This window comes from Saccopteryx leptura, chromosome 2, assembly GCF_036850995.1.
Source record: "Saccopteryx leptura isolate mSacLep1 chromosome 2, mSacLep1_pri_phased_curated, whole genome shotgun sequence".
Lineage (NCBI taxonomy): Eukaryota > Metazoa > Chordata > Mammalia > Chiroptera > Emballonuridae > Saccopteryx > Saccopteryx leptura.
The window spans coordinates 278,378,270-278,400,914 of record NC_089504.1 but is presented as its reverse complement, the minus strand read 5'-3'; the positions used below and the strand labels follow the sequence as shown (position 1 = coordinate 278,400,914).

Sequence of the window (22,645 nt, the reverse complement as noted above, 5' to 3'; positions counted from 1 at the left end):
TAGGGACTTCTCTTCCTGGTGCTGGAACCCTGGGCTGGGGAGCCTGGTGTGGGGCTGGTACTCCTCGCTCCTCAGTGGGGACCTCTGTGGCTAAGATATCCCTCCTGATTTTTATCTGCCACACACGCGTGGGTGTGGGATCAGCCCATTTTATCTCCACCCTTCCGCAGGTCTCGATGTGGCTTCTTTTTTAAATCCTCATTTGTAGGACTTTGTTCAGCTAGATTTCAGGGTGTTCTGAATGATGGTTGCACTGTAGTTTAGTTGTAATTTTGATGTGGTTGTGGGAGGATGGGAGTACCACGTTTACCTACCCCGCCATCTTGACTGGAGGTCCAAATTTTGCTTATTTTTATGCATGCTACTTCGCTGTCCAATCCAATCTGCAGCCTCCTTGAGGATAAAATCTTATGTGTTGCGCCAGAGACGTAGCAGTTATCTTTGTCTTCCACAGAGCTGAACATAGAAGAGGGCTGGATTCCTGAGTTGAATGAATAAAGTAGCACAGCCAACTCCACAGCTGAACTCTATGCTGCTTGAGTGTAAAACCTTCCCTTGTATTTTCCTGGTGTCCACCCAGAGTCCGGCCCAGAGCTCCAGACCTCAGTAGGACCTTAAAGATATCAGACCAAAATACTCCAGTTGTAGCCCGAGCAATTTGTGTGCTCTAGCATTTTGACCCTGTAGTTGCCTGGACATCTCCTATTCCCCAGAGTCAGCGACTATGCTGGCTCTCCAGAAGAAGGGAGGGGGGAGGGAGGTCCCGATGTTCCTCCCTAGGAGAGCAGGTGAGCTGTGGAGCAGGAGCTGGCACTGGCCAGGACTGGGGATGCTTGGGACCTGTGAACACTAGAAAGGAGTAGGGCATGGTGAGGCAGCCTGCTTGAAGCTGGAGCCAGCCAGCTGCTTGCCTGCACTTAGTCCTTATTCTCCCTTTCATCCCAGCCCTTGGAGCTCTGGAATTCCTTAAAGAAGCAGCAGGTCAGCGGGCTGGGAATGCTCTGCTGGGGGTTGAGAGGCTCGGCCTTCGAGGGGGGGCATTCCAAACATTCCTTACTTCACTAGGGGTCAGGTGGTGGGGGTGGTGGGAGGGGGGGAGCAGCTGCCCAAAGGGGATTCCTTTGGAGAGAGAGAATAAAGGCAGTGGGGGTGTCTTCAAGCAGCAGGCGCAAAGCTGGATGGGGGAGGAACGGACGACGTATGGAAGGTTGGGGGCGGGGCCTACAATCTGAGAAGCGCAGTTCTCCCTTCAGTGTCAAAGGCAGGAAGAGCAAATTGGGACTTTCAGCCCAGGACCCTCCCACCTGTGTGTTTAACAGGGCAGACTGAGGAGGTACGTCGGGGAGCTTTATGGAGCTAAGAGCTGGGTGTTCCTTGTTTCGTTTTTTATGAAGCAGGCTCTCTATTTCCCAGCAGGAGTGTGTGGTAAGAGAAGGCTCAAAGATCTGTGCCCTGCCTCCTCAAACGGAACAACAGACGCTATTTTCAATCACTGTTCTGGCTTTTAATGGAGTGGTTTTTTTATGGCCACAGAGAAGGCAAGAGGGACCATCAGGTAGACAGAATTAGGGCATGGATGGGGGAGCCAGAGACTCCCCCAGACAGTGCAACAGAACACGCAGCTTTGTAAAAGCCCCCCTCCCCACCTTCCCTGGGATCAGCAGGGAATCACTGCAAAAATATTTCTCTGTACACAAAAGTTAGACGTATAGCGACTTTCCTGAACATAGCATTCACATTATTGAAAACAGCGAGATTCACTTTTTTAAGAACACAGAGCTCAAAACATAAATAGGACATTCTGAGGTCATAAAAACCCAGAGATATAAACACATCCATTCTCAGTAGCAGGACTAGCTTGGAGGCTGGAGAAGTTCACAGAGCCTTTGCGGTTCCAGGTGGGGTCCAGAGGAAGCTGGGCCCCTGGAGATGAAGTCCAATAGCAGCCTGAGCCTTTTCAAGTCTTTTAGATTCATAGCAGCGACCCCAGGAGACTTGGGCCAGGTTTGGGGGCCAGGAAAGGGGAGAGAACCTTTGAGGAAAGGGACGCTGTGTTCTTACTGCGGGGAGACGAAGGAAGGGCAACCCTAGGAGACTGTTCCTAGGAGGTCCCAGGCACATTAGGAGTGTCCATATTTCCGTTTTAGTGCCTGGTGGGGATAGGAATGTGTATGTGAAGAGTTTCCCTCTCTACCTCGGCAGGAAGGCACCTTGCACAGAAGTTACTCATTGCAATAAAGGAGATGGGGACTGATCAGAGTGCTCCTTCCAGATCTCTGTGGTCCTGCCATGTGTACCCAAAACCGAGCACCTGGACTGGGCCATGGGTCTTCCCCTACCAGGCGTCCCCAAACATCGGCCTGCGGGCCACATGTGGCCCCCTGAGGCCATTTATCCGGCCCCCGCCGCACTTCCAGAAGGGGCACCTCTTTCATTGGTGGTCAGTGAGAGGAGCACTATATGTAGCGGCCCTCCAACGGTCTGAGGGACAGTGAATTGGCCCCCTGTGTAAAAAGTTTGGGGACCCCTGCCTCTTTCCCCCTCTACTACCTTCTTGGTTCAACAGGGCTGAAGACATTCAACCTTCAATGTATTTCATTTGCCCATTTTTCCCATATCTGGCCCTCCTCAGGGCTAAATTGCAAACCATTTCCGTCTTCCGGGCTGGGATGCTGGTCCTAGGAGGCAGGAGAGGAGTCTCCCCTCAGGGTGTTGGCAGCTGTATCTCAGAGCCCACCGGGTGGGGCAATGCCCGCCACCCTCAGCTGAGCTTTGAGCAGCCCCCCAGTGCCTGTCGGTAGGCCTCCGTCACCTCCTGGCAGTCCGTCAGGGAAAAGCAGCTCTCTCCCAGGGAGTCCTGCCTCCAGCGCCTCAGGCCCCGGCTTCCAGGGCTCTCTGAGGGGGGCTCCTCAAGCCCCGTGAGGTTGTCCACAGACACACAGCCCCGCAGCAGGGGCTCGGGAAGCCGTTCAGGCAAGTCCAGCTGGTCGAAGGACTCCGAGGACAGGATGCTGTCCTCACTCACAGCCCCTGAGGGGTGGCTGGCCCGGGCCGGAGGGCGAGGCGAGGTCAGTTCATTCAAGGAGCCGAAGGCAGTGGGGGCCGTGAGTTCCAGGGCCGTGCGGGAGAACTTGCCGTTGTGTTTGAGGATGCCCTTGCGATGGTGGAGCAGCCCGGAAGCCTGGGGGGGCTTCTGCTCCACGGAGTCCCCACTCATAAACACGTCCCCTGCGTCCAAGAGCTCCCCGGACTCGCTGGGCTCAGGGGAGGAGTAGTAGCCGGACTCCCGCTGCCGAGACTTTTTGAGGATGCCCTTTTTGGGGAGCAGAGGGGCAGCCTGCCCTGGGCTCTCAGGGGCTGAGCCGAGCTCAGAGACCTCCCCTGTCCACTCCGAGAAGGCAGAAACCTTCTTCTTGAGAATGCCCTTTGGTAGCTTGAGGGTACCCTTGCCAGGGCGAGGGGAGGCGTCGTCGGCCGGGTCCCCCTGGAGAGACTGGGCCACGGCATTCTCCTTGCGGCACTTCTTGAGCGAATGCTGGCGCTCCAGGCTGGGGGCCATGCCCCCGCCTCCAGGAGCATGCTGCTTGAAGAAGCTGCATACCTTGGCCCCGTTCTCCAGGAGGGGGCGGGAGGACCGCCGGAGCCAGTCAGCCATGGAGGCCCGGCCAGAGTCGCTGCCAGGGTGCCCGCCCTCAGGCAGGACCTCCTGCTGCCCCACGCGGGTGGCATAGCCCCAGTTGACCCACCAGTGACTGGCCACATCCTCCAGGGTGGCCCGGCGGGTGGGGTTCACCATTAACAGCCACCGGATCAGGCCACAGGCATCTGGAAGACAAAAACAAGGAGTTCAGATGGGCAGTCATGGGAACGGGCACCTGCAGTCCCTCTCACTGGCCTGCCCTTATCTGTGCTAAGATACCCCTCATTCCTCTCTGTCCACTCCCACCTAGAGCTGGCTCCGCACATGCCCTTGCCGGGCCAGCTCCCAGGCTCCAGCTTTCCTGGGCGGACTCTGCCAATTTCCTCCTCCATCCCATACCCCTTGGGACTCTGGACCCTCCATTAGCCTCGTTGTCTACGAGTGTGTATCCTCGTTCTCTCCAGAAACACAACCTTCTGAGGGTGTGGACTGTGCTCAAGGGTAAGGCAAGATTCTCACATCCTTCTTCTTGCCCTCCTTTTGAAAGAACAAAAGGATTTCTAAGAATACGGGCAAAAACAGTAGAAAGTAAGACAACTGTAGCAAAGAGAATCTAAGTTAGATCTTAGGAAGCACTTCCCAAATATAATAAAGCATGCCCATAAGGGAAGGAAGAGATATTCCCTCCTTTTTCGGAGGTCACAGACACTGGAGGCAGAGATGACCGCAGAAGGTAATGGAGGGCACTCTCATCTGCACTGGGTTGTCCTCTTCAGTCTACGCTACTGTTTGACTCCTGCCTCAGGAATTAGCTCAGGACACCCAGAGCCTGGAAGAGCACACCCGTACCTCTCACTTACCTGAAGGTTTAGGTGGCGCCCGGTAGGCCCCGTCACTGATCTGTCTCACCAGCGTCTTATGGTCTTGCCCGTCGAAGGGCATGGTGCCATGCACCAGGATGTACAGGAGAACACCCAGGGACCAGCTGTCCACCTGAGGGGGGGAGGCGATCAGTAAGGATGTTGGGGGGCTTCCAGCCCCACCTTCCACAGCAGAGAAGAAAGGGGAGTACACTGGAGAACTCAGAGGCCAGTGCACCCGGGGGCCGCCGCCTTCTAGCATTCAGGCGCAAAGGAGTGATACAGGGGGACTGAGGCTCACGGGGAGAGGTGTTGTCAACCACTTCTCCTTGGCAGGGGTAGCCACAAACACAAGAGCAGTGGTGAAGTCACCCCTTTGGGGACAGGAGGGGTGGCTGCTAGGTGCCAGGAAAAGTGTGAGAACCAGGAAGGTGAGAGGCACAGAACGAGACTAGTCAGGAGATAGAAGTTCTTGTTCCAGTTCTGCCACTCCTGGCTAGAGGTGGGTGGGTGGGGCTGAATTCTGTGCTCTGAGAAAGGGAACAACTAGAAAACCGGCTCACCTATCTCACGGGAGCTAAAGTCACAGGAAAAGGCTGAGGCAGGCTAGTGGTGGAGGGTGGACACTCACCTCTGGGCCTGTGTAGGGCTTCCCATTGACGATCTCGGGCGAGGCGTACAGGGGGCTCCCGCAGAACGTCTGCAGGAACTTGCCTTGGTGGTAGAGGTTGGAGAGGCCGAAGTCAGCAATCTGCAGGAGTGGGTCAAACATTGCAGGGGTCACGCCACAGTCTGGGCTGTTCTGCAGCTTTCAGACTGCCCCTACCAAGCCCTGGGGAAACCCAGGGCACAGCAGGGGGAAAGGGGACCCGTGACCCCCACCCCATCCTGGGCACTATCAACATGGCTCAGTCGCTGGAAGAAAAAGCCCCATGGAAGTGGTGTCAGTGGGCACTTAGGCAGAGGCGTGTGGGGGCTCCAGGTTCCCTGTTCCCCAGGCTCCTCTGCGCATGTACTCGACTCCAGTGGTCCCCAACCTTTTTTGGGCCACGGACCGGTTTAATGTCAGAAAATATTTTCACGGACCGGCCTTTAGGGTGGGACAGATAAATGCACAAAATAAAATTATGCGGCCAGAGTAAAAACTGGTATTTTAAAATATAATTGTCGAACTTACGAGACAAGCGTCAAGAGTGAGTCTTAGATGGATGTAACATGTAAATGACGGGAATTTGGCCATTTTTTAAAAATAAAACACCATTCAGACTTAAATATAAATAAAACGGAAATAATGTAAGTTATTTATTCTTTCTCTGCGGGCCGGTACCAAATGGCCCACGGACCGGTACCGGCCCACGGCCTGGGGGTTGAGGACCACTGTTCTACTCCAGACATGCACTCTCCTGCCCATGCAGCCTGCTGATCCAGCAAGCCCACCTCCCCCGGAAGCCCTCCACTGTCCTGCGGTCTCCTTCTTCTATAAAGTTTTCAATGGCTTTCAGTAGTCTCTGCTTATCAGTTCTGTCTCCTCATATTGCCAGATCAATATGTTCTTTGTGCTGACCTGTCCCTATTCCTCCTGCAGCTCCTAGCAGAGATGTGGCCCATGGATGGGACTCAATGGGAAGGTCAGTCAGATGGAGAGGGAGAGGTAACATCTCGTGCCAATGTCATGACCGTCAGAAGCGTGCCACCTCAGCTCCGATTAGCCACGCCAGGCTGGGCTGTACTTCCTAGCAAAGAGCTTGTCTATCCCCACACTGGGCATGAGCACGGGGTCAGCCCCGTATGTATGAGAAGCAAAGGTGAAGGCAGAACAAAGATCACGGTTATAGCCCAGAGGGAATCTTCTCACAGGACTTTCTGAGCCATCTATCACTGACGCCTGGCCTCGGGAGGCCCCAGCCCATCTTCTTGTCCCTCAGCGAGACCCTTTCCCCAACTCTCCTCAGACAGAGGCTGAGGCCAGTGTCCGGCTGCTCCTGACCTCTTTACCCCCAGCAGAGTCATGTGTGCCTAGGGTGGAGAGGGCCTCTGTTTATGAAACTGGCTCCGTTTATGGTTTTATTGGCCTCTTATCGAGCAGTTACCAGTTGAAGCCCATAATGAGGCAGGTGATTGGTGCAGATGGGAAAGTTCGTGCTTGTCCAGGTTGTATACGTTTATTGGCTCTGACCCCCACCCCCCATACCACAGCATCAAAGCGAACCCCACCTGCTCCGGGAATTGGCTGGGAAAAGGGAATGAACTCAGTGCCAGGGCGCCTCTAAGCTCGGGTCAGGGGCCACTGGAGAAGGCACTATGTCCTGAGTTCAGGAAGATTCTGAGGTTCTAAGTGCAGTCAGAGCCCTTCCAGGCACGTGCAGGGGCCGGCCTGGCCATCACCCTATTCTAGCTCTGGGATCTGAGTTTCTTTCTTTTTTTTTTTTTTTTGTATTTTTCTGAAGTGAGAAGCAGGGAGGCAGAGACAGACTCCAGCATGCGCCTGACCCGGATCCACCAGCATGCCCACCAGGGGGTGATGCTCTGCCCATCTGGGGCATTGCTCCTTTGCAATCAGAGCCATTCTAGTGCCTAAGGCAGAGGCCACGAAGCCATCCTCAGCGCCCAGGCCAACTTGGCTCCAATGGAGCCTTGGCTGCGGGAGGGGAAGAGAGAGACAGAGAGGAAGGAGAGGGGGAGGGGTGGAAAAGCAGATGGGTGCTTCTCCTGTGTGCCCTGGCTGGGAATTGAACCCGGGACTTCCACACACCGGGCTGATGCTCTACCACTGAGCCAGCCAGCCAGGGCTCAGTGTGCACTTCTTATACCTAAGTTTAACTGTGTAGGCACGGGAAATCAGAGGCAGCAAAGGTGCACTGGAATGCTTGGTCTTTGGGGAAAGGTGCCAAAAGGCTACCTAATTGACGCAGATTAAAGTGTGCCTGTGTATGTGCACATGTGTGCGTGTGTGCATGTGTGCATGTGTGCGTGTGTGCATGCACACAGGCAGGGAGCACTCAGGCCGTGGCCCTCTCCCTGCCAGTCCCGAGACTGAGCAAAAGCTGACCATAGATCTAGACTCCTGTCAGCCTCGTGATGACAAGAGCACTGGTCGGGGGGTCAAAAGACCTTGGCTCAGCCTCTCACTAGCCATAGAACCTTATTATGCAAAGTCACCTCTTATTTTGAGGCCTTGGTTTTCCACCCATAAAATAAAGTGGAAACCACCATGTAAGTTGGAGCTTTGCTTGACTCCCCCTGGAACCCCTAAGGGGGGGGGTCCAGAGACTTGGCTAGGCACAGTGAAAGAAGGCTGGGGAGGAGTAGGGGAGCTCTGGAAACAAGAAGTGGCGCTCACCTTGATGTTTCCATTGGCATCTAGGAGGATGTTCTCCAGTTTGAGGTCCCGGTGGACAATCCCATTCTGAAAGAGGGAGGGAGGAGGTCAGGCAAGGCCCCCAGAGAGGAAGGGCATGATGGCCTCGTCTGGAAAGCGAGGCAAACACAAAAGGGGCCAGGTAAGGGAGCACAAGTAGGCTGGGAATACCCCTCTTTGTTGGGATGAAGCACAACAAGCCACAGGCCCCTCCATCCCTGGCCAAGGGACTGGAAGTCAGAGACACGGGCACTCCGCAGGCTGAGAGGCCGGAACCGAGCCTTGCCTCTGCTTTGTCTCCCCGTGTGATTCCTGGACAAGTCATGGAATCTCCTTGGCTCAGACCAGCCCCGGAGCCCAGGACCACCTCTCAGAACAGGGCCGCGCAGGGAGCAGCTCACCTGGTGGCAGTAGTGCACAGCGGAGACGATCTGCCGGAAGAAATGGCGGGCCTCGCGCTCGGTGAGCCGCTGACGCTCGCTGATGTAATCATACAAGTCGCCCCGGCTGGCATACTCCATGACGATCACAATCTTGCGGCTGTTCTCAAACACTGGGGAAGAATAAGTGGGACATCAGGCCCTCCAGAATATACTGCTTCTCCTAGGGGCCACAGGCCTCTCCCTGGCCCCGGACCAGATACCTCTCCCTCTAGGACTTCCCTCCAGGAAGATGTCTGCTGCTGGGGCAGACGGGGAGCGAAGTAAGGGCAGGAGAAGGGCCTCTGAAGCTCTCAATATCTTCCAGTAGCAATGAGTTAAGGCTAAGGGAACTAGCTCACCCTCCCTCTCCTTGGAGTTCCAGCTTGTGAGGATTTTTAAAACTACCCTGCGAGTTCCCAGGAGGGCAGAGACATCGCTGGATGAGAATAAAAAGGCTGGTTCAGAATTTGGTGCTCTTTGTTTCCTGACCTAGGGCAAATATCTCCTCGATCCATCGGTAAGAATGTAGGTTTGAATCCTGGCCCCATCACTTACTACCTGGGTGACCTCGGCAACTCATTCAACCAGGGTGCCTCAGTTTCCTTATTTGAAGTGGATGAGAACAATGGCAAACCCTTAGGGCTGGGGTGAGAACTAGATAAAATTAGTGAACGCGCTGGGGCTGGCTGAGCAAGCTGGCAGACGGGCTGATACAAGCAGGCACTCGGTAAATGGTATCCACGGTTATATTTATCACCAGCATCCTCAAATATAATAATAATAATAATATATATAATAATGCCCATAAAATGCCTGCCTTTGGGATCAAAAGAAGAATAAAAGTATATGCAAATGGTTTGTATACTATAAAGTACAAAGGAGAGATGAGATATTTATCTCCTCTGACGCCCTTGACTTCCTGCCCGGAGTACTGCTGGGGCCTTGTGCACAGAAGCAATCAATAAATATTTGGTAATTAATTGACAGTCTGGGCTTCTGGCAGTCAGCCTGGCCCATCTAGCTCATCAACACGTGAGGAGGGACCCTCTTGCCCCTCAGACCTTGTCCTGGCTCCAGCCCCCCCGGGAAAGGTGGGGAATGACTTGTTCACCAAGCTGCCCTTTCAGCTGGGTGTGTGTCAGAACACGTTTGTCCCTGACGTTGCATCTTTGTGTCAAACAGGTCCTAGGAGTCTGGCTTGCTCGGCCAGCCTGAACTACTGCTGTCTAGGTATGAGGCTGTGAGACGGAGCTGAGGGAGGCGCCTTCTCCCGGGAGGAGTCTCAGCTCCCGGGCAGTTGGATACAAGGCCAGGAGGATTGAGCTTTCTCCCAGGGGAGCAGGAGTGCCTGGCTGAGCCTCTACCCCTGTGGTTCTCCATCTCTTTGCAGCTTTTGTGCCATGAAATTGGGGGTCAAGAGCCAGCACATCTGGACAGCAGCTAGGTTAGAGGTCAGCCCCCCCCCCTCCCGTCCATACCTCCTGAAGGCTGTGCAGGGGGGGACAGGTCGGGGGGGCCCTGCCATACACACAGTAAGTGCAATGGCCCGACATCTGCTGAGTCTGAAGGGGAAGGGGAAGCCACAGCCTGAGCTTCCAAGCTCAGTTCCCAGGCCTGGCTAGAGAGGTGGGTATGGGACATGCACATGCGTGCGCACACACCAGTCACCACGCTCGGCCTGGTTTGACCAATACTCTGCCATGCCCACTCTTCCCTGGGGGGATCCACAGAGATCCCACTAGCTTTCTCAGCTACTTGCCTGGGCTCCTCATAGGAAAGGCTCAAGCTACAGGGCTATGTCATCGGCTCTGCCCTTAGTCTTCCTATGAAGAGAACTCAAGAGAGAAGACTTCTCTCATGCTTCCCACCAGAAATATTCAGGTAGAGGGCAAAGCCATAGGCTCCCTTCCCTCCTTCTACCACTCTCCCTTGGTTCCCATCTAAGTGATATTATGTGAAGGCTGGAAGCAGATAGGTGTGTGAGGAAGGGTGCTCCGTTTCCCTGGGCACCCTCTCTTGCTCCCTGGGGCACAGGGGACGGGGCGGCTGGAGTGGAAAGCTGATGTCAGAGCAGGAGGAGGCTGAGCAAGAATAAGGAGAGGTGGGAGCCAGCCCCATGGCAGGAGTGACTCAGAGTACAGGGCGGACCCTCGGAGGCTGGCTCTTAGCACCGTGCACCTGACACAGGGGCATGTCTCTGGGTGTTTCATCCTCCCCTGCATTGCTGAGCATCTCACTGGGTTGGAGAGGTAGCGTTCGAGGATGGAGAGCCTAACAATAACAACAAAAAGCCTACAATGCGCCCAGTTCCTCCCAGGAGCTGAGCACTCGGTGACATTTAATCTGACCTTTGCAACTAACTACCCTGGGACGTAGGTGGGATTACCCCATTTTACAAATGAGGAACTGGGGCCCACTCAGAGACGAAGCTGAATAGTTGCCCAATTCATACAGCTGAATTTTAAATTCAGCTTTTGTCTAACGCCAAAGCCTATGTCTCTTTTATTTCTTTGGATCATCTGTTCTGACTGCTCCTACACACACACACACACACACACACACTCACACATGCACGTATGCACACACACTCCACACTCACTCCCAGATTCAAACACCCCGCCTCTGTACCTTCATGGATGACAATGATGTGAGGGTGGTTGAGTGACGACATGATCTCAATCTCTCGCCTAATGTGCATCAGATCTTGCTCATCTTTAATTCTGTCTTTCCGGATTGACTTGATGGCCACCTGGGAACAGAGAGTGCTGGAGAGTGAGGAGAAAGGTCTGGCAGGTAAAGGTGTCCCAGAGGACACTCTCAAAAGTCCTGACTCTGGTCTGCCTGCAGCTGCTGCAAAGGCCACAGGATGCATCCAGGGAAGCTACTCTGTGCTTCACCAGGGAAGGTGGCAGAGAGGCTGAGGAGTACCTTCTCTAGAAAGGGTTCCCTCTGGGTTAGGTGCAGTCCACGTAGCAGGAAGGAGTAAGGACCAATGACCATATTCAGAGTCCACAGCTAAACATGGAAGGTAACAACTATTCGGAAGGCTGATGTTTTATGATTTACACAACGAGTTTACCATCCTACACCTCAAGGACAAAAATGTGCTCACCATTGCATCTCTGATGCCAAGCATAGATCCTGGCACACAGGAGGCACCAAATAACCATCTGTTGCATTAGTTAGTTAATTTGCCCTCACAACAGCCCTGGGAGGCAGGCACAGGAAGAATCATCATCCCCATTTATAGGTGAGGAGACTGGTACCCAGAAAGGTTAAATGACCTGCTCAGAGTCATACTGTCATTCACTAGCACAGACATGGATGAACCCTGACAACATTATACTAAGTGAAATAAGCCAGACACACAAGGCCAAATGTTGAACAAGTCTACTGACATGAGGTGACCAGAATAGGAAAATGCACAGGACAGAAAGCAGTGCAGAGGCTACCAGTGGAGGGGGTAGCAAGAAGGACAGCTGTTGTTTAGCTATTGTTTAGTGGGTACAGAGAGCTTCTCTCTGGGGTGAGGAAATGATGAGAAATGCATAGTGGTGATGGTTGCACAGAACTGTAACTATACTTAATGTTGCCGATTTGTGTATTTAATTTTTTTTTTTTTTGTATTCATTTTTAGAGAGGAGAGAGAAGGAGAGAGAGAAACAGAGAGGAGAGAGAGACGGGGGGGGGGGGGGGAGGAGCTGGAAGCATCAACTCCCATATGTGCCTTGACCAGGCAAGCCCAGGGTTTGGAACCAGCGACCTCAGCATTTCCAGGTCGACGCTTTATCCACTGCGCCACCACAGGTCAGGCCCGATTTGTGTATTTAGAATGCTCAAAATGGTGAATTTTATGTTAACCATATTTTACCACAAGATTTTTTTTGTGTGTGTGGAAAAAAAGCACCAGTCTCTTCAGGAAAAAAATGTTCCTCTCCCAGCAACAAACAAAAAAATCCACTAGACAGGCACACAGAGTCCTCTGGGCTTTGCTGTCTTGTCTGTCAAGGTGAAAATATCATCAAGGGATTAAAGGCCCCAGCTGGTCTGTGTGGTGGGTTCAGGAAGGGTGGGGCGAGGAAGAGGAAATGAAGAAGGAGATGCCAAGATGCCTATTAAGCAAAGCTCTTGGAGATGGAGGGGTCTCCATCCCTTTCTCTGCCTCATCCCACTTAAGTCCAAGGTGGCAGAAAGGGGAGAAGTGGAACCGTGCAGGCTGTGTGTGTGCGTGGTGTGGAGAACTGGGCCCTCCTCTGTCACTGTCCCCACGGGCAAGGCCCACCCTTCTCAGAGCATCAGTTTTCAGTGAAACAAACAGGCTGAACAAAGATGTCTGAGGTGACTTCCTGCTCCGACGCTGTGACATGAGCCACGCAGATGCTCCGGCCTCAGAGGCTGCCGTGCTGGTGTTAGGTGTTGGGCAGGGGTGGGAATCACAGGGCTGGTTAGTTCCTGTCAAGTCTTGTCCAGGGACACGATGGTAAATACAAGACTTCCTCTTCATGGGAGACAGGCAAGTTATGAAAAATCTGAAGGCACAGATTGAGGTAAACAGGTCCTCATTCAATTTCCCAGGAGGGTTTGCCTCGCCTAGACGTACAAAAGGAGACAGAAAAAAGGAACCCACTTCTGGAAGGGAGGGGCCTCGAATCCCCCTTTCACAGGACTCTGGAGGCAGACAATGGCTTCCTGCTCACAGGGACAGTGGACAAGAATGCGGAACAGCCATAATCCCGTAAGAGGAGCTGCTCTCCGTGCCCAGGGCCCGGTCACCCCGGCAACGGGCCAGAGATGGCGTGCCCTCCACCCCACTCCTCCCCTGGAGCTGCGCCTGTGAAAGAGGGGAGGCCCAGCTCTCCACCTTCTCTGAGCAAGGCAGGGAGGACAATGGCAGCTGGAGGGACTATCACCATGGAGCCTCCCCTAAAGATGCTGTTGAGGCTGCAGCTGCAGGGACTCTCTTTGTGCTTCGGTGCCTTCTGCTCCAAACCACCCTCAGGAGCTGAGCAGAAAAATCCCTGATTCAGAATTGGACAGGGGGTGGGCATGGGGCCGAAGGGGCTGGCTGCCTCCTTCAGCGCTGGGAATTCAGCCTGGAGCGTGGGCCCTGCACGTCTCTGTCTCCCGGAAGGCAGGATTACGGGCTAGTTCTTTTCCCGCTAAAATTTTTCATTCGAATGATCAGAAAATGGATAAAGTACCATGAGTTCTACAGATACAGGGCTATAAAAACTATATTAACAGATAGTAAAAAATCACATATAAATCACATATCTAGATAGTGAAACAGAACTATTTGAGAGCTTAAGACACACACATATGCAAAAACTAAGCACATCTTGGATGTATAATTGTATGTACACAAAGATATATACACTAAATAAATCATCCTAGGCTTAGGAGACAGATCTAAAAAAGACAAGACCCTGGCCTGACCTGTGGTGGCGCAGTGGATCAAGCGTTGACCTGGAAGGCTGAGGTCGCCGGTGTGAAACCCTGGGCTTGCCTGGTCAAGGCACATATGGGAATTGATGCTTCCTGCTCCTCCCCCCTTCTGTCTCTTTCTCCTTTCTCTAAAATGAATTCATAAAACCTAAATTAAAGAAAAAAGACAAGACCTAAAAGAAATGAGGCCTTTCCAAAATAAAAGGGTCTGAGCAGTGCTAGGAGTCTCTGCATGGATACTGGGTACACAAGTCAAACTTTGAGATGCATTTATTTCAAATTGGAAGCCTAGGACTTCAATCCATGAACAGTTCCATCCTCCTGTAAGCTTATGCTCTGGTCTCAGGGGGCTAGGTCAAGGACCCTCAATTACCCATATTCGGTCCTAGGAAAGCACAGCTTGGCTGGCACTACCCAGAAAAGAAAGAAATGATGTCATCAGGCCTCCACCAGTCCCTAAGCAGGTGACAGACAAGAAGAGAGATGTGCCAGTGCTCTGGTGGGGCTGGGCCACTGCTGCCCAAATGGGCTCCCCAGGACAGGCTCCTCGCGACCTGCTGGCTAGCCTAGCCTAGTAAATTAGATATGGCAAACGCTCAGGCCTAGACAGAGCTCTGCACACAAAAGTACTCAACAACTGTTTCCTGGTGAACACAAATCACAGAATAGATATTTATTGGTTAAGTCATTGGGCTGATCCCTGACTGATGGGACCGGTGCCCCCATGGGACTTTCTGTTTCTCTTCCTAGGCATGGGTGGAGAGTCAACCTCTGTTACGAGCACTAATTTTGAGGGAACTTTGATCCCATCTGCAAGATAGCTGAGCAACCACTCTTAGAATAAAAATATACTGACTAGAGTCAAGGAGGAGGGTAACAATTGCTGAATGGATCACCCAGAGGTAGAGAAACCATATGCCCGGAGACAATCCCGGGTCATCCCAATATAATTACTAATAGTGACCTCTTTCTCTCCAAAGTGCCCAGGTTTAGACGACATATTATATGCCCCCCCCCCTACTCAGAGGGAACAGGGAACCCAGGCACAACAATTATATTAATGTAAATGTGCCTGACCTGTGGTGGCGCAGTGGATAAAGTGTTGACCTGGAAATGCTGAGGTCGCCGATTCGAAACCCTGGGCTTGCCTGGTCAAGACACATATGGGAGTTGATGCTTCCAGCTCCTCCCCCCTTCTCTCTCTCTGTCTCTCTCGCCTCTCTCTCCCTCTCTGTCTCTCTCTCTCTCTCTCCTCTCTAAAAATGAATAAATAAAATAAAATTAAAAAAAAAATAATGTAAATGTGAACACCAGAGCCGAGGGCTGGGTGGCAAGAGCCCAGGTGTCTCATCCACATTTGCCACTGCGGAACTATGCAGCTCAAGACAGGCCACTTAGTGATCTGCTGAACTGGTCTGGCTGGTTTTAATATCCTCATCTGAGAAATGAAAGGTCATTTATTCTCCAAACATCTGCTGAACACCTACTATGTGCCTGGTGCTATTTTAGGGGTTTAGACAAAAATTGGACAGTCCCTGAGCCAAGGTCCTCCGTCCAGTGGGAGTACTGGCAGTTAAATCAACTCCAGCGTAGTGTGATGAACGTGACAGTTGAGGTCCGCCTGCCAGGAGCTCTAGGAGCACTGGAGAGAGCTTTCTCGTCTGTTGGAGCAGGGAAAATCACCTCTGGGAGAAATCTTTGTTTTAGAGCTTGAGGGATGAGTGGAGTTTGCTAAGCCAAGGGGGTCGGCTAGGGAGGGGCAAACGGGCATTCCAGGCAGAGAGAAATGTCGGAGCAAAATCCAGAAAGAAAGGAACCATTCACAAATCTGCACATCAGGATCTCTAAGCTCCCTTCCAAACACTAGCATTCTCTGCTGAGAGTCTTCAGAAATGGGTCACCTGCTACTATGCCAGGAGGGTGCTAGCCAAGGATTGTTCTAATGAGCTTGTTCAGAGGCCCCATGCTATATCTATGTTAACCTGCTTGAGCAGAATTCCTACTGATACTGGCCCATAGATCTTCTTGCCCTCCTGTTGGAAAGGCAGCAGGGCTAACTCCTTATGCCATTCTGCAAATAGCCAGCACTGAAGTGCAGAAAGGTGCACTGAGTCTTCCAAGGTTCCCTGATACATCAAGGGAGAGTCAGAATCCACGAGGGAGGAGTGTTGCCTGGATAAGCTGTCATCTCAGAAGACAAAAGATCCTTGCAGATGGAACTGCCTGCTTCTAGCTCCCTGCCTCCCGCCCCCGGAGAAGGGAATGCCCCACACCCTGCCTTGGGCCAAGCTCTACAGTACCACCAGCCACCCCCATCCCACTTATACAAACACACTGGAGAGATGGGTGCTGGGGTTCAACTGGTTAAACACTTATGCCTACACACGCCCCCCACCAACTCAGATCAGGAATGATCTGGACTCAGGAGAGGATGGTAGAAAGGTCTTAGAAAAACAAGATGAAAAGCACTGGCTCCAGGTCCCAGGAAAGAGGGTGCAAGCTGGACATCTCTGGTCATAGCTATTGCCAGGAGCTGGAGCCAAAGCCCTTGACTCCTCTCTGGCCTTTCACAGAGCAGCTGCCATCTGGGAGGTAGGGCAAGGAGATGGAGGATGACCCATTTAGATAATGGAGGAGTGGTTGGGCCGGGCTGGGCTAGCCTGGGCAGAGTGGGAATGGGCGCAGGGTGTGGGGGCTCCCCATCCCACCAAGCTTGCCAGAGAACCAGGCAGGGAGAGGAACGGGCTCCAGGAATGAGGGGAGTCGGAGCTGCTTCCCTAAACCCCATGTTGTGCGCACCTCTCCTGCCCACTCTGCCAGGTTGCTGGGCAAGGCACTTCCCTGCCCAGCCCTCTTGTGTGGTTTGGCCAGAGCCCAAGGACAAGAGTCGCCGGCAGCTGGAGCCTCCCTCGCTGTCCTGGAGCTGGCAGGTGCAGGAGGAGCTGGGAGGGCAGCCTCAAGCAGAAGAGGCCTTTGGCGGCTGGCCAGGTGAGAGCCCTTCTCTGGAGCAGGGGCTGAAGGAGAGACTAGGACTTTGAACAAAGCAGAGACCAAAGTGACTAGGCTAAAGAAAGCTGAACACGGCCCATTTTTCTGCGCAGGGCAGAACAGACCCAGGATGGCTGCTGCCAGGCGAGGGCAGGGCCTAGTCAAAGCAGCCTTGCTGGGATAACACTGTGTGTCAGCTAGTGTGCTCAGCACTTCACATATATCCTCTTACTGAATCCCAGGAGAATACCATGGGGTAGGAATTATTATGATCCCCACTTTACAGATAAGGGAACTGAGATAGAGAGGTCACACAGCTGGGGAGCCACAGAGGCAGGATTTGAACTCTCGCAGTCTGACTCTGAGCTGAGCAGCCTTCCTGACAAGGTAAAAACCAGGAACATAGTGTAGTTCATCCACCCAGGATCCCTCGACATAGACAGTGTGTGTATGTGTGGCAGCCGGTGCTCAGTGACTCCTCCAGCCCTCAGCACTGCCTGAAGCTGAGAAGGGTGGCCGGAGCTGACCGCTGGGATAACAAAGCACTGAGGCAAGTCTGGGTCAACTGAAGGCCAAGTCCCAGACCAAGGCTTAGTATTGGTCATCCTGGACTTGGGGTGGTCAAATCCAGGGCCTATGTTGCAGGCATGCCACTAGCCAGCCATAGGACAAATCATGTCCTCTCTCTGGGTCTCAGTTTCCCCATCTGTCAATGAAGGAATAAGACCATCTCAGTCATTTTCAAATCCAAAAAAGCTACCTACTATATATAAGACAGACCCACTCCTGCCCCAGATCACTATCCACTTGGGTGGCCCTCACGTTCCTCATGGAAACCCTCGGAGGTAAGACTTCCATGTGGATCATCCTGAAGGCTTTGGTGGACTTTACCAGCAGGTGTTTTTCTCTTTAGGGGGAGGAGTCAGGGAGCTGGGTGAGTCACAGGAGGAAATGTCATTTGGATAGCAGGAATGTACTTGGAGACTAGAAGATCCAGAGCAAATATTTGTTTTTCCTTTGATGCCCTCCTGGAGTAGCCATTAGACCTGCCCACCTGCCCCTGCTCTGAACAATCCCATCTGTCCCCTGATAATCTCATTTGGGCAGGTTGGGAAGGGTAAATGTTCTGGAAAAGTGGAAAGAAGATGGGATGGGAGTCACCCAGCAGGTCTTCCTCTGAATCTAGCCCCCACCAACACTCCCCGTTCAGTATGAGGGAGGTCTTGGGCAGCTCCCACATCCCTCTCTCCCACTGAAGATCTCAAGTCCCCAGGCCGGTCTCTCTTCAGGGAAGACAGTGAAGAAGCACGAATGAGGGTGGGAGGGGAAGAGGAATCCTCTCTAGAATTGAGAAACTATTAGCACAGCAGGCAGCTGCTCTCCAAGGAGAAGGGAGACCCTGAGCAAGTTCCCAGAAAAGGCACAGGATGGTCTATGGACCAGGGAGCTTCAGAACAGGTTCCATTTCTGCTGATCTTGGCTCCCTACATACAACAAAAGACAGGAGGCAAGGGAGTACCTTCTGAATTGTGTTCTGATGTAATAAGAATTGGAATCCCTGCCTATAGCCACTGAGGTTTGAAAACTGAAAGCTAGCTGGTTTATCTCATTCTAGAATCAAAAAGATCTCTCTCTCTCTCTCTTCCTCCCTCCCTCTCTCTCTCCTACATGTAGTGACCTAGGTCAAGAGACTGATTGTATCTCTAAACTTAAATCTCAGTTTCCCAGTTTCTGGACCCTGCAGGCCCCATAACACAATCTGCCCCCCACGAGCAGCTATTTTCTAGCTAAGCCCCAGACAAAGCCTGGGCCCAGCAGTCTGAAGCCTGCAGCCTCACTAGGCCCTTATACTTTACAGAAAGAGAAAGAAAAGGAAAGCCAGGAAGTACATAATTGCCCAATAGCTGTAACCTGGCAGCGGGCAACAGGGGACCATGCCAGGCATTAGCAGGAAAAACATACTCGGTCCTATTGATGGGGCAGTAAATCCATCCCCTTTTGCCAGCATCCACTCTCCTTCACCAATGAAATGACTTCTCGAATTTCAAACCAGCTACTGGCTGCTAAAGTAAACAATCTGGGGAGGCAACTGCAGTCATAGCCGATAGGGCAAACCACGGACACACACACACACACACACACACACACACACACAGTCACACAAACACTGTGCTTGCACATGTCTCACAACCAGCACCCAACTGGACTTGTCAAGACAATCCCTATACCACCTGTCCTAAAAGGCTTGTTAAAATAATACAGATTACTTGGCCCCATCCTAGATTTTCACAATAAAATCCTCTGGGTATGGAACCAGAGAAAAGTATTTTAAACAAGCACACAAGGTGATTCCTACGCACATTAAACTTGAGTTTGAGAACCACTGTTAGCTAACTTTCAGCAAACCAGCCATCCTTTCAGGGCTGACTTTTCCAGGCATAAATGGCAGTTCTCACTGTGGGTTCTTCCTCTCAGGGACAACTTAAATTCACATTTGCATCTCATTCAATCCTCATAGCAGCTTGTGAGGGAGGCTATGTTTCCCTATTTTTACAGAAGGAGAAACTGAGAATACAGAGTGAATTAATTCCTCAAGGCCCCACAGATTACTACTCTTACTACTACATGTACACACACACACACACACACACCAAATTAACAGAACACTAAGCCCTGGCCAGGCAGCATAGTTGGTTAGAGCATCGTCCAGAGACACCAAAGTTAGGATTCCATCCTGGTCAGGACACATACAAGAATCAACCAATGAACACTGGCCTGATAACTCGGTTGGTTAGAGCATTGTCCTGATATGCAAAGGTTGTGGGTTCGATCCCCAGTCAGGACACATACAGGAACAGACTGATGTTCTCTCCATTTTTCTCTCTCAAATTAATAAATTTAAAAAAAGAAGAAAAAAAAAAGAATCAACCAGTCATAAATAAGTGGAACAACAAATTGATGTTTCTCTCTCTCTCTTCCATCCCTCTCTAAATAAAATTGTTTTGTTTTGTTTTTTTAATCGAATGAATAAACAGGACATGTTCCTGAAAAGGCCCCCCACACAAAGGTATCTTGGGGTATACTGGACCTTTTACCAGAGTCTGATTTCACATTTCCCAGAATAAAAAACACATCATACTGAAACTTCGACTCACTCTTAGAGCTAGAAAGGACTTAAGTGTCCAACCCACCCCCACTCCATCCCTGTGTAGATTTCCATAGTGTGCTGGCTACCAGACTAATAGAACTGAGTTGAGAACTGGACACCTCATTCATTCATTCAAACACACACATTTACTAAACCCCTACTATGAACAGGTGCCTTCTACTTCCTCTTCACATTCCGCTCTATTGGAAGTCTGTTCCAAGCAAAATAAACTTAAGTTTCATCTTTAGAGAGCCCTCTCATCTCAAGACAGGACGTTATTTGTCTTCTAGGCACTGCACCAACAGTCGGACTCACTTATTGGTCATCATCACATGCTGTCTGGTGTTGTTGGGGTTCTCAGGTCCACAATCATTGTCCCTGCGATCGTGGAAAGACATATCTGCAATAAACACCACGCCCGCCGCCTAACCCCCGCAACCTCAGCTAGGTAAAGAATGAATGGGACCACTTCCCGGAGCAAGGCATTAGCCCCCGGCCCAGCCCCAAGCAGCCCGGCCAGCCGGCGCCGCCAGAGGGAAGCGCACTCACCAGGCGCCCCGAGCTCTCCCGCGCCTTCTTCACTTTGCCGTAGGTGCCCTTGCCCAGGGTCTCCAAGAACTCGTAGCGGTGCCGCAGATTGTGCTTGTGGTGGTGACGCTTCACCGCCTGCTTCTTCATCAGAGGCTTGGGCGACTTGAGCCCGTCGGTCAGGGCGGCGGTCGCCGCCGAAGGAGCCGGGCTGGGGCGCCGGGAGAAAGCCAGTGACTCCATGGCGAGCCGGAGCTGAGAGAGGGCGGAGTGGGGACCGGCTGCGGGGATAAAGCTAAGGCCACACGTCCCGCAACCAGCACGGGTACCCACAGCCGCCCCGCAGCGCGCGCCCAGGCGCCGCTTTCCAACTTGTTATAAAAGCCCGGAGCCGGAGGCCCTGGCCACACCCCCCGCGCCCATTGGCCTGCTCGCCGGCTACGCGTGCTGGGATCGCCCGCATTGGCTCGCCCAGGCCTCCGGCCCCGCCTTCCCTCCTCTGCACAGCTCGGTAAGGTGTCAATGGTTCCCGCCCACCCCCTACCCCACACCCCTCGCCCCCCCAGGGACAGGCAAGGGGGACTAAAGGACACTACTAGAGGCTTCTTGTGGGTTGTCTGGAAACTTTGAGAGGCCCTGGAACTGCTTTTGCCTCTTGAGTGGCCCTGGGTCCTGGTTAGAGCCACCTGTTGTCCTATTGTGCTGTGTTCTCAGTGAGCAAGGGGCAATCTGACTGCACTAAAAAGAAGTCACTAAAGTATTTCTCCAGCCTGAGTAATTTGCTTCTCTCAAGCCAAAAATCTATAAAGTAGCTTGACCACTTCTTTCAGATCATAGGGGATGGAATGAGATGGAGGTAGACCCCAGCTAAGTGGGAGGGCTGGGGAGAGCTATTCCAGGTTTCGCCCATCTTCAGTTAGATAAATCTTAACTGGATCCCAGAAATGCAGTTCTGGAAAGCTCTTACCTCCTCATCAAAGCAAGCCTCTAGGGTTGAGTGGGTCCCTCAAGATGTGGTAGAATTTATGAAGTGTTGGAAGGAGGTAGAGAGAACCAAAGGGAAACATTCACTCATTAAAAAATAAAGTAAAATTTCAATTGCACTCCTATTATTTAACTTGTATCCCTAAATTCATAAGTAGCTGAGCGCTCAAGGTTTTCCTTTCTGGAGTCAGGAAGGCTGGTTTTTAAGGTCTAAGCCCTAGGTCCAGAGTCCCCAGTCTGCGTGTCATTTAGAGTGAAGTGAGAATATCCACAGGCTCTAGTCCTCCCTCTAAATGCAGAGTGTAATGGGGAGAGAGGAACGTTTCCCCTTGAGTCTTCGTGATAAGCCAGTACTGTGAAATGGGGATTATTATGCCCAAGGTCATACAACTGATGAGAAAATTGGAACAGAGCTGGGATTTGGACCCCCAGGAGGATGATGCCTTTAGCTGTGTCTTCAGCACATGCTGAGGATCAAGGACTAGATCTCCAGTTTTATATTTAGTGTCTGCCCACTTTCCTACTTCCACTGATGTTCTGATCCTTTCTTAGTGAATTAGGGATGGAGAATGGGGCCCTATGCCCTCCTGTGGCTGGAGAGGATCCCTTTATGCAGTAAACCAACCCCTTCCCCAAATCTGGAGGGCCATAGGAGTGGTAGCCAGTTTCACACTCTTCCCTCTGATGGCCTCCCCTCTTGCTCTGGGTTGTATGCAAAAATATATTGAGGCCCTGGTGGCTGTGTCCCTGATCTTCTGTTTCCTTTCTCTCTTGAGATCTGCATCTGTTCCTTGGAGCCCAGCTAGCTGGGATCATCCGGATGGAGAAGGGCTCTCAAAATGAAGCATGTGTTGGCCCTGGCCGGTTGGCTCAGCGGTAGAGTGTCGGCCTGGCGTGAGGGGGACCTGGGTTCGATTCCCGGCCAGGGCACATAGGAGAAGCGCCTATTTGCTTCTCCACCCCCACCCCCCCTTCTTCCTCTCTCTCTCTCTTCCCCTCCCGCAGCCAAGGCTCCATTGGAGCAAAGATGGCGGGGGCGCTGGGGATGGCTCCTTGGCCTCTGCCCCAGGCGCTAGAGTGGCTCTGGTCGCAGCAGAGCGAAGCCCCGGAGGGGCAGAGCATTGCCCCTGGTGGGCGTGCCGGGTGGATCCCAGTCAGGCACATGCGGGAGTCTGTCTGACTGTCTCTCCCCGTTTCCAGCTTCAGAAAAATACAACAACAACAACAAAAAAAAAAAAAAAAAAAAAAGAAGCATGTGTTGTATAAGAACAA

The 22,645-nt window shown here is 52.3% G+C and overlaps 1 protein-coding gene across 1 annotated transcript; it reads right to left on the bottom strand.

The window, feature by feature from the left end:
- Positions 1-1,482: 1,482 nt before the first annotated feature.
- Positions 1,483-20,746, bottom strand: NUAK2 (NUAK family kinase 2). The gene is made up of 7 exons (XM_066361945.1): positions 20,411-20,746; positions 10,909-11,029; positions 8,260-8,411; positions 7,841-7,906; positions 5,132-5,251; positions 4,501-4,633; positions 1,483-3,825 (listed from the first exon to the last, which is right to left on the bottom strand). The coding sequence occupies exons 1-7, from the start codon at positions 20,630-20,632 to the stop codon at positions 2,762-2,764; spliced, it is 1,878 nt and encodes a 625-aa protein (XP_066218042.1). The 5' UTR covers positions 20,633-20,746; the 3' UTR covers positions 1,483-2,761.
- Positions 20,747-22,645: the final 1,899 nt, after the last annotated feature.